This window comes from Macrobrachium nipponense, chromosome 31 (assembly GCF_015104395.2).
Source record: "Macrobrachium nipponense isolate FS-2020 chromosome 31, ASM1510439v2, whole genome shotgun sequence".
NCBI classification, from domain to species: Eukaryota; Metazoa; Arthropoda; class Malacostraca; order Decapoda; family Palaemonidae; genus Macrobrachium; species Macrobrachium nipponense.
The window spans coordinates 15,811,941-15,826,159 of NC_061093.1; the positions used below are offsets into that span (position 1 = coordinate 15,811,941).

General features: G+C 41.7%; 1 protein-coding gene across 3 annotated transcripts in view; it reads left to right on the plus strand.

The window, feature by feature from the left end:
* LOC135206645 (tetratricopeptide repeat protein 14-like) overlaps nucleotides 1–14,219 on the plus strand; it is a 273,980-nt gene that overhangs the window by 120,094 nt on the left and 139,667 nt on the right. For all 3 annotated transcript variants that reach the window (XM_064237996.1, XM_064237998.1, XM_064237997.1), the window contains exons 8-9: nucleotides 1,800–1,991; nucleotides 2,340–2,462. In XM_064237996.1, the coding sequence (XP_064094066.1) occupies nucleotides 1,800–1,991; nucleotides 2,340–2,462 (315 nt within the window). The remainder of the gene's footprint in view (nucleotides 1–1,799; nucleotides 1,992–2,339; nucleotides 2,463–14,219) is intronic.

The window sequence follows — 14,219 nt, forward strand, 5'->3', positions numbered from 1 at the left end:
CAGCGAGGCACGTTTACTACATGTTGGTACTGCTGTTCAACGAATCTGGTTGCTCTCAACAGGAAAGGGACCAGGGATCAATTGTGAATGTGGAAGATCTCTACTAAAATACAACTTATGGAAAAGTAACAAACAAAAGACCATCCGTCGATGGTCCAAGTCATAATTGCTACTATTAGGAAACAGAAACACTCTACTTAACTTTTGTATGGCATTTGCTGAAACTTTCATTAGATCTTTAGCCTCATGCTCCACTGAATACATCATTCACTGATCTTGTCCATTTCTCAGTTGAGTGGAGACTGTACTACACCTCAGTTGTTGCATCATTGGAAAACTGAATAATCTTGTTTTCCAGGTTGACAACCATGTTGTTTGTATACACCAAAAATAATAGTGGGCAAAGAACACTACTGTGTGGAAGTCGGGACACAATAGGTCTTGGTTCACTAAAGATCTTATCAACAGCAATTTGCTGCTGCCTACCTGCAAGGAAACCTTGAAGTAAACCTAAAGCATATCCAACCACTCCAAGATTCTGAAGTCTATAAATAAGTACCGTATGATTTACTAAATCGAAAGCAGAACTAAAATCTATTTGTAATACTGTACTCAGAATCTTTAACAAGGTTATCTTGCAAATAGCATGCCAAGAGTAAAAGAGCGTCACAGGTACATAAAACCTTTCTATATGCATCTGACTATCAGCTAACAATCCTTGAGATCCTTATACTTATATAGTGACTTAAAAATAAGTTTTTCAGCCACTTTGGAGAGTGCAGGGAGAATAGAAGTTGGCCTGTAGTTACTGCAGCCACCAGATATGCCACTTTTTTTAACAGTCACTGTGTTAGTAAGCTTGCACTCAAACACAAAGATGCTACATTAACATAAAAATCAATAGAATCTACTAAACATGGGAGACAACACACCAGAAATTTTTTTTAAAAACAAGGGAAGAAACCATCGGGGCCTTCTCTTCCTCAGCTATCAAGATTATCTTAACATCTATAGAGAAATGCATATTTTGTAAGAATAGGTCCAGGATGACAAGCATCTGTTAGTATTGGGGGAATGGAAGGCAAGCATAGTAGTGGGGGAATGGATGATGAACATGCCCCAAAGATAGATGATGCCAGTTTGGTCCACCACATTTGAGGTTGAGTAATTCCTTCAAGTTTCTTCTTCAAGGAATTATTGTAATTTCTCTGAGCTGTGGTAAGTTCTATTGGCAGCGTGGCGAGAGACGACAAAATAGTGTAATTTTCATTTGAACGATTTTGTCTCCATGTGTTGAATTTGGTCTGTTTGTCATGGTAAGCTCATCTACGTGTATCATCAAAGCATGGCTGGTCATTTGTCCTAAATTTGATGACCTTTCTAGGGACATACCTTCTTACAATTGCCATCAGTATTTCATTTAACATCTTAGGATCAGGAACTATTATAACATCTGAAATATTAAATGCCTAACAAATTTCAATAATGCAATCCCAGTTGGCTCTAGTTTTCAGCTAGACTTATCTTTGGCACAATGATAAGAAGTTCCTATATACTAGCGGATTTTAATTTAGCTTTGCAATACTCAAGTAATTATTTAACACACTATTTGTCTGTCCTTAAGTATCAGGGAGTAGTTAAATCATGTCGTGTGTATGCTGGATATAATCTAATAAAATATTTTTATTTTATTTTAGTATGTAAACATTGATGCCAAGTGTAATGAAAATGCTTTCAGTAATATTAATAATTGTCTTTGAACTTTTTGTTTTTTGTTTAAAAGCTTTACTTATTTGCAGAGGAAAGTTCCCTGAGAAGGAAATGTACTTGCCATTGAGAAAGGCCCAGATGACCCTCTGGGCCCATAAATCTGTGAAAGATGGAGTTACGTACTTCAGAAAGGGGCAGACTGAAGAGGCATACCAGTGTCTTACCAAAGCTCTAGATATTGATGAGGAAAATGTGGAAGCTTTTGTAGCTAAAGGAGCTTTGTAAGTAAATCCTTTGCCTATTAACTTTGTGTTGTCAGCAGCACAGTTTGTGATTCTGGGTGGTTTCATTGCTCTCTCAGTGGTTGATTCATGTATATAGTATTCAGATTAAATTTTTTCTTTCATTAGGATAAAGGCTTAATTGTGAAATTTGGCCCTTTGGTTTTCTTTAAACGACTGATGTAACTTTGCAATTTTTTCTCCTGGTAAGTTGAATTACCTCTTTTTAAGCAGTAATTCCACGTCTCATGTAAAATTGTGTTTTAATGATTTTATAGAATTTTCATAAGTATGAGTTTTCATTTCATATTCTTTTAATTTCAATGCTTCTCAATATTTTTCTTCCAGGTTGGGTAATTTAGGAAAATTTGAAAAAGCAATCGCAGACTTTGAACAAGCACTGAAATATAATCCAAATCATACCAATGCCAGAAATTATATCTGTGAGACACTGGTGGAATATGGGAAACGGTAAGTATTCTATGTTTGCACGTCATTATCCTACCCTTTTAGGCAATAAAAGTCCAGAAATGGTAAGTATTCAATGTTTGCCCTTCATTATCATACCCTTTTAAACAATAAAAGTCTAAAAATCACGGGGACAAACTGGTTGACAGACCAAAAATGACTATCAGGTCAATTTTGAATAATATTTTGTATAAATAAAATAGTCATTAGCTACTGTAGGCTATACTAACCAATGTCTTTATTAGGTTAATACAATTTTTGAGTGCATTTTAAACTAAGATTTAAGTAAATTTGCGTAATCTGGTATTTGTTCCTACACCGTATACAAACCTTCCGTCCTTTACTTAGGATAGATTGCAGCTCAGCTGAAACTACCAGCTAATTTATCACATTCTTTTTCTTTTTCTAGGTCCCTGATCACAGGTGTGGGACTTTCATGAGCAGGATTGACAGAGACCCTCACTCACTATGTCCTTGCAGAGGGCATTTCTGTACATTGGAATCCCCCTGTAGGGAGTGTTGTACCTGGTCGCCTGCCCAGTGGGTTGAGTATCGCCGGCGGTGAAGTAAAAGAGGAAAAGGGATTCTTCAACTTCGAGTTCTTCCTCGAAGACCAAACGACCCAGACCTTCTGCTTCCTCGTCAGGGACCCGTCCTACAGGACCTTTTGTGTCGCATTCCACTGAGGAGGGAGGAACATAAGAGCGACGAATTAACTCCTATGGTGAAACGGAACGGCCTGACCCTGCTAAGGATGTTCCTTGCCTTTCAGTTCATGTTGACGACAACCTTCGTGTTTTGTGGCCTTCGTTGGAACTTCCTGGCCTGCTGTCGAACGGCGCTCTTTGGAAGAGTCAGCCTAAGCCACCCATGCTGTCAAGAATGACGCCCTTAACTCTACGGTGCAGCCCCCAGATTCCTCCCCTGTGGAGGCTCCTCTCGACGCTGGCCAGGTTCGTCCTCCTATCTGCCCGCCTTTGCATATGCAGGCCCTGCAGCTTCGCCTCGTACCTGGACAGGCTCCTTGGACTCCTGACACACTTCCTTTGACTCTCAGAGAGGCAGTAGAGACTCCTCTTAGAGACGCACTGAAGCGCACGCTCTCTTTTGGTACCTATTGGACCTTCGCTTGTAAGCTCCTCATCTTTGCACGATGCTACAGCACGCACAAAGGAGCCTTCACTGGATATACAATCCTCCTCAGTGCGCAATGCTACGGCATGCGCACAGAGGCTTCGCTAATTGCACACTCCCCTGCAGTGTGTGATGCTTCGGCATGCGCACAGGAACCTTCGTTGGAGAGAGGTGGCAGAGAGACTGTCTCTCCCTCTCAGGGTCATCGTGCGCCCCCCTTTTACACCTGTATGTGCTGCTACATATCAGGAACACATTCCTGATGCGCGTCATTACTCTGCGTGCCTTGTAGCTCCAGTACAGTGCGCTCCGACAGTACTCGCGAATACGCATACTTCCTCTAGACTGTGCTCACCTGTAGTGCGCATGCCCAACGCGCTGCTTCACCTCTGCTTCATCAGCAGCATAAGCGCTCACCGATATGCGCCACTGCATGCGCACACCAACGCGCGTCGCCAGAGCGTTCATCTAAATGCTCCTGCAGGTGCTCTCGGTTTCCGGCATCACGCGCCAGACGCACTCCTTCTTCAGAGCGCTCCCCTTTGTCTTCCACATATGCTCCAAGATGCACTTTTTCACCCACCTGTAGATCATTCTAATACGCACTTTTCTTGGCACTTTCCCACATACCAATAGGGTATTTACCTACACGCGCTTATGCGCGTTTGGAACCTGTGTCCGTTCCCGCACCGGCACACGCTTCTGCTCTTGCAGAAACGCATGCACCTGTAGAACCTTCTCCCTCTGCCTCTTTCAGTGTTTCAGCAAGAAAAGCAGAGACGTCTGAGTTTCTGTACCCATCCTCGGAGCTTCCCTATCCACCTCGGGATTTTCGTAACACTGCAACCCAGCCTTCCTGAAAGCAGTCATGTCGGCTTTTGCCGTTGAGCAGGGTCATCGCTCCCCGACTCGTCCTCGAGAACGGGGTTACAAGCCAGTGATTGCTCTTGCGATGATTGCTCGGTTCCCAGGGTTGACACGCAGAGACCAGTGGGGGCTCCCCCATTCAGTCCTCTTGAGGGGTTTCGGCCCTGACAAGGACTTGGATGCATCGGAGGACGGTATCGGTTTTGTGCATGCTCAGGCCCACCCAGACAACGGTCACGTTTGCGTGACTGACTGGTCTCTGTGGCGGCAAACGTTTCACCTGCTGTACGAGACTTTTGTAACCTTCCTTGGAAAAGCATTTTCTCTAGATAATAACGCTTTCATAGACTCATGGAGCGGCCATCACCGCAGGTTGATGGCTGCCTGTGACTCGCTTCTCCTGCTAGTTCCGCTAGCAAGGTGAGGGAGAGTGTCCAGTCTTCCTCCCCTCTACTTCCTATGGCTATGCCAGGACGGGCGAGGTGAATAGGAGGGATCCTGCAGAGGGCTCTCCGTAGGATTCAGCGCCAGGGGACTACATTCCTGGAGGGACCTTAGAGGTACCTTAGGGTCCTACCGGACGTACGTCCATGTTATTGAGGAAGGATCATGTGTCGAACTGGAGACTGTTTCCATGGCTTTTTCAGTCCTTTGGACGGATTTCAATTCGCAGTCCAATATGGGTTCTTGCGTTTTGGGAGCCTCAATTGTATATTCTATTGAATTGTACTCACATACCAGTCTTAAATGCTCGCATTTAGGACTGGTTTTTATTCCCGTTCTTCCTCGATTTCTACGGGAATTGAGGAGGTGCCCCACCCCGATGATCATTTGATTAAATTTGAGGGTCTCCCTCATCACTTAGAATTCTTTGGAATTTCTAGCACTTTCCGAGTGTTTTGGTCTTCTACGATCTGCACAGACTTGGACGAGACGAAAATTCCTGAGAATTGTTACTACAATAACCAGGAATCTTGCTGAATGCTCGAATTCTTTGGAATTTCTGGCATTCTCAGAGTGTTATGGTTTTCTGTAATTTCCAAGCACTCGGGCGAGATAGACATTCCCAGTCATTGTTATTACGAAAATCGGGAGTTTTGCTAAGCCATTAAATTCCTTGGAATTTCTAGCGTTCTAGGGTGATTTGGTTTTCTGAGATTTCTAAACACTCGGGCAAAGGGTATTCCCGATGATTATTACAATAATGGGGAGTCTCACCGAGCGCCTGCATCTCTTGGTTTTGTTGGCGCTCACTGAGTGCTCAGCTTCATCATATTTTTGAGTATCAGGGTGAGAAAAAGCTTGCCCGATTATTGTCATACAAGCGTCGGGTTTTTCTTGCTGAGCATGGGAATTCTTAACAATTCTAACGCTCTCCGAGCACTCACTATTATGAGTGCTTTAATGGTGAGACGAGTCTTTGCCAGTACAAATGAGTCCGTTCCTCAGTCTGGTTTGAAGTTATGTAGAGCGTGGAACTGCATACAACACCTTCTGGATGAATGATCAAGTACCGTCCTTGTGTATTGGACCTTCGGGTTCGAACACGTAGGACAGCAGACACACAATCCCTCTTCTTCTTCTCGGAGCTCCAGCCTCGAAGGAGAATAGTAAATTGGGAAGAAGTGATAGTTCTTCGTTGATGATTACCACTCATAATTATGTAGTGGTGATCGGCTTGACCAGACAGCTCAATCTGCCGATCTGAGTGCTTGGCTCTAACGAATGAAACCTTTGCTCTTGATCGGTGCGGTTCCTTGCCAAATATAGCACCCTCCTTTCCCGCGTTGCATCGAGTTTTCAAGGGTCATCATCTTTTGTCTTCATCATCTGACTCCTCCTAACCCTCCTCTTCGAAAGTTTCCACATTCTAAGAAGAGGAAGGTATTCTCCACCCCTTACGAAGTCTCGCTTCGAGACTTCTCAGGGTCTGCACCCTTTCCATGGAGGGGAAGTAATTGGCTCTCTTCAGCTCGCCTGGTCCTTCCGGATAGGGAACTTTTACGCTATCCACAAATATGGTGTCTCGGGGAGCCCCAGGAGTTCGAACCCAGGTTCGTTCTTTCTATCTCTGGTGGTTCCACGGGTGGTGCTCATGGGACTTGGGCTGCGTCGGCTACACTAGTGTACGGATGTGTCCAAGTGTACAATCCCCAAGGGGGGTCGTACATCCACAGTTAGTGATAGGTAGTCTTCTCTTCATCACATTAGTGGCGCAGGACGAGAAGGGACCGAGCCGCCTTGGTGGTTCCGACCCACCTGTGAAAGCCAGGAATGGCTATTCTTCAGGTGCCAAGTTCGATGTTGCTGTCCCTTGAAACAAGGCATCTGAAGGAGATAGGAGGAGGTCCTCTGTGTTGTCCTCTTTGTGAGGTTCGATCACGGAGAAGATAGATGCGTAACAAGATGTGGCAAATTCTCACCAGCTTTTACTGCATTTAACTATGGTCAACCTTCACTCCCGTTTGAGTGAACAAAATGGTTGTAGGAAGGAATGCATCGTTTAACAGAGTGAGAATAGCACAAGTTCAGAGAAGAGCAGGCAAGAACAGTCAATTCTCCTCTCTTTTTTCCCTTTACTTCCTGGTTATACCGGAATGAACAAGGAAATAAGAGGAATTCTGTGGAGTCTACTCCTCGGAATTCGAACCCAAGAGACTTTGTTTTTGGTTCAATCTTAGGATCTTACCGAACATACGTCAATCCGTTTAGGATGGATATCATCAAGAGGTTTGAACGCCTCTCCAGTGCTGATGTGTTGGGAACAACCAGTTCTGCTTAAACTAGTCGTCTTCGGTATCCTGTTATCACTGTGGAATTCTCCCTTCAGGGAAAACTTCACCTTTGCTCTCTTCATGAGAGAATGAAGGTGGTCTGCTTCCAGTCCTTATTCTTGTCCCTCGAATGAGGAAGAATTAGGCTGGAGTGTGATTTACAGGAACCTACGAATATACTAGTATATTTCTCTGGTGACATTCTGTTATCAGTTGCATTGTCCAAGTAGTAGGCGCATAGCTGTAAGTTAACTCTTCTGGTATGTGACCGAGGCGAATAGCACCTGTTAATCAACATGGAACTCCAGACAGCCTTTCCAGCCACCCAAGAGTTACCAGTTTTTTATTATGAGATAACTAGTGGTATAGTTTCCCAACACCACAGCATTTGCATTATCACCAAACAATAGGGGTTTCTTCCCTCCCATTTCGGTTAAAATGCAGTTGCTCGAGTGTATATTTCTTGCGCTCCATGGTTCTATCCGAACACATTCCTTCATGGAATGCCCTACCAGGCAACTTATGATGATAACAAGTTGAGCGAGCGGTGTATGGCTCTGTCTCAGAACTGCTTGCTCTCCAAGTTTTGGTTTGGTATTGTTTTTCCTCTGTTGAGGATTGATTACCAATTCAAATCTCTGCCTCGGCAGTGACAGACTTAGGTCTCTGATTGGCTGGAATTCTCGCATACGTGTGTGCCCATCTCTCCTGCACCGCATTTGCCATTATGAGAATTTAAAGACTCGTTATCATCTTTATACTGTTCACCCCAAGGTATAATAGAATTCTGTTGCCTGCATCGCACCTGCCCCATCGGCCGCTGCGATGACACAGAATGATATTCTTCAGACAATTTGAGTTTGTCTTCTAAATTCATAAGGTGTTCAATTATTATTTTTTCACCCTGAATTGTAAATGAATAACGGAAGACTTCACCTGTTCCCTGCCCTACTAGCTACTGAAATGTCCTCCCTGATCTAACCCATGAGAAGCGGTTCTTCAGCCAGTACAATCCTTGTGTTTTCATTACTGAAAGACACTCCGCTTTCATTGCAAACTCCGACTTTCTCGCCGAGCAGCAATGAAATAGCGGATTAGCTTTTTCAGTCCTCTGTAAAACAACAGGGATTAAAGCTGTCTTCACTGGTGTCATGGACGGGACTTTTTCTATGATCAGAATCTTGAGAGTTTACTTCTCTCAATTCAACTGTGAAGACTTAGGTCTGCATTCACCTTAGTCATTCACTAGTCATATAATATTGTTTCTCTTTAGTTGAGATTCAACTACTGATGAGAAACTTCTGTCTTGCCATCACAGGGACCTCAGTCTCTAGAAGGCAATTGATTATTGTCTGATGTATGCATGCCTTGCAAGAAACATCATCCCGTCTCTCCACATTGGCAGCGAACAAGATAGACGATTTGTATGGTTATTTTCAGCATAACCCTTCAAAAGGCGGATGTCATTTTGTGACCACGTCTCAGGTCAGATGCATGATAGTGCAGTCAGTCGGCATCTGTTGACGAGTCCGAGTCCGCTACCTGGACACAGCTGATCTTGGTCTTGTGGCAACCACTCAGCAAGTGGTTTAGCTACCTTCGTGCCCTCAGAGATTGGAAGTATTGAATCGAGGATCGAGGTTCTGTCAGGCGGGGGGTGAATGTGAGAGTATGACTTGCCTATTTTCTCTTCACCTTTCCCTTTTACTTGGGACCATAGCATCGAAACCCGTTCTCTGGCACCGATTTCGATAATGGTAAGCATTCCATGTCCGACTAGTGGTTTTTCTGTAGACATACAGAAGTCAGTCTCCACCCTCCTTTCCAAGGGGGAGTGTGCGGCAACCCAACAAACCTGTTATGAATATGTAGCCTGGTTTTAGTTGCCAGAGAGAATTTTACGCTCACGCCTTTAATACCCAGGCTGTCAGCCATCAGGTCGCATTTACCATGGCTCACGGGGCGAAGGATCTACGACCCCAAGCTATAAGCCCGGGTCCTGGCATCCCGGGTTCCATTCTCAGCCAGCGAGACAGGACTTCCATCCCTACCTTAGGATGTAGGTGTAGGAACTAATTGACATTTTTGAAAGTAAAATGGATTTTCCCTAACCATACAAACCTGGAGTCCTTTACTTGTATGGTCCCGCCAAACACCCACCCCCTTGATATCAGGGGTCATCATCAGTCCTGACTGTAATCAAAGTGACTACTCAGTGAGCTGGTGGGAAGGCGGTGCTTCCCCACTGCCGGGCAAGCACCGCTGGGCAGGTAACTACCGGCCCGGTAGTTAACTACCGCAGTATAAAAGAATGTATTAGCCGGTAGTTTTAGCTGAGCTGCAATCAATCCTAAGTTAAGGACTCCAGGTTTGTATGGTTAGGGAAAAATACATTTTGCTTTCAAAAAATGTCATTTTTTAAAGAAAAAAGTATGTACTGCACAATCCAGAAGTTAGATGTATGTGAGACTTGGGTATTGCCTGCAGTATTCTCTTTTTATAGCAGTAGTCTATCAAAATGTTTATTTTTTTCTTTTTACTACCATAATTTATAAGATTCCACAATTATGACACCATTTTTTAAAGTCTTCTATTAAATATATGTACAGTATAAGTCATATATAGGCCTAGGGTACTGCATACTAACTAACTCATAGCCTACTTTAGCCTAATTTGTTCTGATACGTAATACAAACCATCGGTCCTTTAACAATAGGAATGTAATCAGCGGCAGCTGGAACCGGTCGTAAGCTTTGAACAAGGAGGTTCGATAGTTAACTGCTTGTCCAGTAGTCGGGTGTCCCGGCCGACTGGGAGGTGAAGCTCCACTTTGCTTTCGGTCGCCGTTGTTGTCAGACGTGTTGTTCGCCGCTCTGCCCGCTTCTGTCGTATGCTGAGGATTTACTTCATTGTCGTGAAGCATATTTTCTTTACTTTCTCATATTCTGAGTGCTTGAGTGGAAATAACGTGAGTATTTGGTATACTATTTGCTTTGTTGTTATTGCTCGTAGTAATTGATTATGGATTCCTGCATACCGGAGAGACCCCCTGCCCCCCCATCATCTGCAGATTGTGCCCTGGTGTGAAGGGCCATAAGTGTGGGGCCTTCAGATCATTATTTGAGGTTGATCCTCATGAATTTTGTGCTCGGTGTCGAGGGCGTGAGTGCTCTCGCACCGAGGCTTGTGATATTTGTATGTATTGGTCGGGGGAGCAGTGGGAGCATAACGAGGGGAGGAAGAAGGCGTATAAACCGGCCAAGGAGTCATCGGAGGGATCTCCAGTTACAGGCGACCCTCGGTTAGCGGCAGGGGTTCCGTTTCTGGCCGCTGATGCCAAGCGATTTTCGACGCTAAGCGATTTTGAAGCCTACGGCCATCGCACACCTTCTTTTGAAACTCTAGACCATTCAAAGGCACCGTAATCCCACAACGGCGCAATAAGTAAAATTATATTTATGCAGTATAGTAGTATAGAATTTACTGTACAGTAGTACTGTACAGTACATTATAGCAATGTAAATACAGTGGTACCTCGACATACGAAAGGCTCAACTTACGAAAAACTCGAGATATGAAAGCCAATACGAAAAATTTAACGGCTCTACATACGAAAAGTTTTCAAGATACGAAAGGTTTCTGAAAGTCCGAGATTCGCCCGGATAACAATTTTGAAAATCGCGCCGCGCGCCGCCATCTTAGTACTAGTAGACTCGCCACCGTCCTCCTGCTCTCCCATTGGTTCCTGATGCTAGTCGCGGCCATGAAATCCTTCTCTCCTATTGGCCAGCGTCCCTCCCATCATGCATCTACTATGTACACGTGGTGGCGTGGCTCGGCCACTCGGTACCAGCATTGTTATAGTACGCACGTGGTATTCGTTTTCAGGATCGTCAATGTGTACGCAATATTTAAAAAAAAAAGTGACCAAGATCTCTCACATGGGATAAGTGATCAAGGTCTCTCTCATGGGATAACTGGAAACTTTTCAGGTTTGGTAGAATCTCCACTCCCTGCTGAACAGAGGGTGTAGACCAATCATTTACAACATGCATACCAGTATACGCATAATCAAGGCACTTCAGTTAATGTTGAAGGTCAGCAGCTGAACATTCAGTACCCAAATCAGTTGCAGAGAGAGCATTTGGTTGAACAGGGTTTTGATGGACACCAGGGCCAACAGAGGCATGAGGTGTAAAAAAAGAACCAAGTGATAAAAAACAGAAAGTTGAAATTCTGTAAAAAAAAAAAAAAAAAAAAAAAAAAAAAAAACTACGTAAAGTAAAAAAAAAAAAAAGTAAAGAAAAAAGTTAAAAATCAAAAAAAGAAAAAAAAAACGGCAGAAATTAAAGCCACTTTTCATAAAGTGCAATCATTTGTAGGCAGAAGCAATCTTCCTTGGATAGTTACGTATGTACGTAGCCTCACTCGAAAGGTAAGCTTCCACATTTTACGTACAGTATATTTCTTGTTACCATGTACACTAATATACACTTAATTTACATGTTATATTTTGCATTTTTGATTAATTTAGGTATTGAATGGTCCAAATTGTTGTAGTATTTCATTATTTATAGGTCAATTTAGCTTTATTATGAAATTTACTGGGGTGTTTTTGGAGAGCTTGGAACGGATTAGCCATTTTACATGTAAAATGTCGTCCAAGATACGAAAACCTCATGATACGAAGGGCGCCTCGGAACGGATTAAATTCGTATCTCGAAGTATTACTGTACTGTAAAGTGAAAAAAGCCTAGCTTTAATCCTTTGGGTGTCTAGAGTATGTAAAGATATAATAAAGTTTATACAGTGTACAGGTAGCTGTAGTGTTCAAGTTACGATCATTAGTCTTACGATAGTCCGATTTTATGAGAGATCAAATTACAATGGCCTAACTTTATCCATCTTCTAGTTACATATGTTCAATAACAGCAAAAAAGAATGATGAAAGTATGGTTTTAACGTTATACTCGTTGCGTGAACGTGTACAGCCATGAACAACCGAACGAGAAACGACTTTTTTTTTCTAAGTACAACCGAACTGGATAACATCCGTTTGGCTTGTATTTCAATCATTGTACTACAGTGCAACATTACCGTAGTTGTTATAAATGGCGTTATGTATAGAATAGAACTGAGATATCTTAACCCTTAACCTTTACCGAAGCGGTAAAAAAAAAATGTCTCCCGTGTGCCGGAGGTGTTTCAGAGTGAGCGCGGAAGCGGAAAAAATATTTTTTTCAAAAAATCACAGCGCTCTTAGTTTTCAAGATTAAGAGTTCATTTTTGGCTCCTTTTTTTGTCATTGGCTGAAGTTTAGTATGCAACCATCAGAAATGAAAAAAATTATCATTATCATATATAAATAATGCGATATATGATAGCACAAAAACGAAATTTCATATATAATTGTATTCAAATCGCGCTGTGCGCAAAACAGTTAAAGGTAACAAGTTACTTTTTTTTTCGTTGTAATGTACACTAAATTGCGATCATTTTGGTATATAAAACGATCAAAGCAACACAGAGAAAATATTATCACAAAATAATGCATGAATTCGTAACTCGCTGACGTAAACAAATATTTTTTTCAAAAATTCACCATAATTCTAAATATTGTCCTAGAGACTTCCAATTACTTTCAAAATGAAGACAAATGATTGAATATTACTATACTGTAAGAGTATTAGCTTACAATTGCAGTTTTCGACCATATCTGACGAGTTAAAGTTGACCGAATGTCGAATTTTTTATATATATATATTATATGCAATTATTTCAGAAATATGAAAAACTACAACCTTCAACTATTTTTTGTTTTATTCTACATGAAATTGCGCACATTTTCATATATAAAACTCTATGAAATGCCTAATATGAAACGGAGCAAATATTCCGAGAATGGAACGTACGTATTTCGGAGATTTGTGGCGGAGAATCCGCGCGCGGAGGGAAGGAAAGATTTTTTTTTTAAATTATTCACCATAAATCTAAATATTTTGCTAGAGACTTCGAATTTGTTTCAAGATGAAGATAAATGACTGAATATTACTAGCACTGTAAGAGTTTTAGCTTACAATTGCGTTTTTGACCATTTCGGTAAGAGTCAAAGTTGACCGAACGTGGTTTTTTTTTTCTATTTTATTCGTGATTTATATGCAAATAGTATTTCAAAAATGAGAAAAGCTACAACCTTCAATTATTTTTTGTTGTATTCTACATGGAATTGCGCACATTTTCATATATAAAACTTTATGTAACGGCTAATTTAAAATGGTGCAAACATTACCACAATCGCACGTATGATTTTTTCGGAAGAGTTACCGCGCGGACGTAAAGAAAATGTTATTTTTTCATAAATTCACCATAAATCGAAATATTGTGCTAGAGACTTCCAATTTGTTGCAAAATGAAGGTAAATGCTTGAATATTACTAGAATATAAGCGTTTTAGCTTACAATTGCGTTTTTCGACCATTTTGGTAGAGTCAAAGTTGACCAAAGGTTAAATTTTGGCAATTATTGTTATTTATATGAAAATATCTCAAAACTGATAAAAGCTATAACCATGGGTTGTTTTTAGTTGTATTGTGCATGAAATTGTGCACATTTCCATTTATAAAACTTTATATAACGGCTAATTTTAAAATGGTGCAAACATTACCACAATTGCATGTATGATTTTTTTCGGAAGAGTTACCGCGCGGACGTAAGGAAAAAGTTTTTTCAAAAATTCACCATAAATCAAAATATTGTGCTAGAGACTTCCAATTAGTTGCAAAATTAAGGTAAATGATTGAATATTACTAGAATATAAGCGTTATAGCTTACAATTGCGTTTTTCGACCATTTCGGTAGAGTCAAAGTTGACCGAAGGTTGAAATTTTGGCAATTATCGTTATTTATATGAAAATATCTCAAAACTGATAAAAGCTACAATCATGAGTATTTTATTGTTGTATTCTACATAAAAATGCGCACATTTT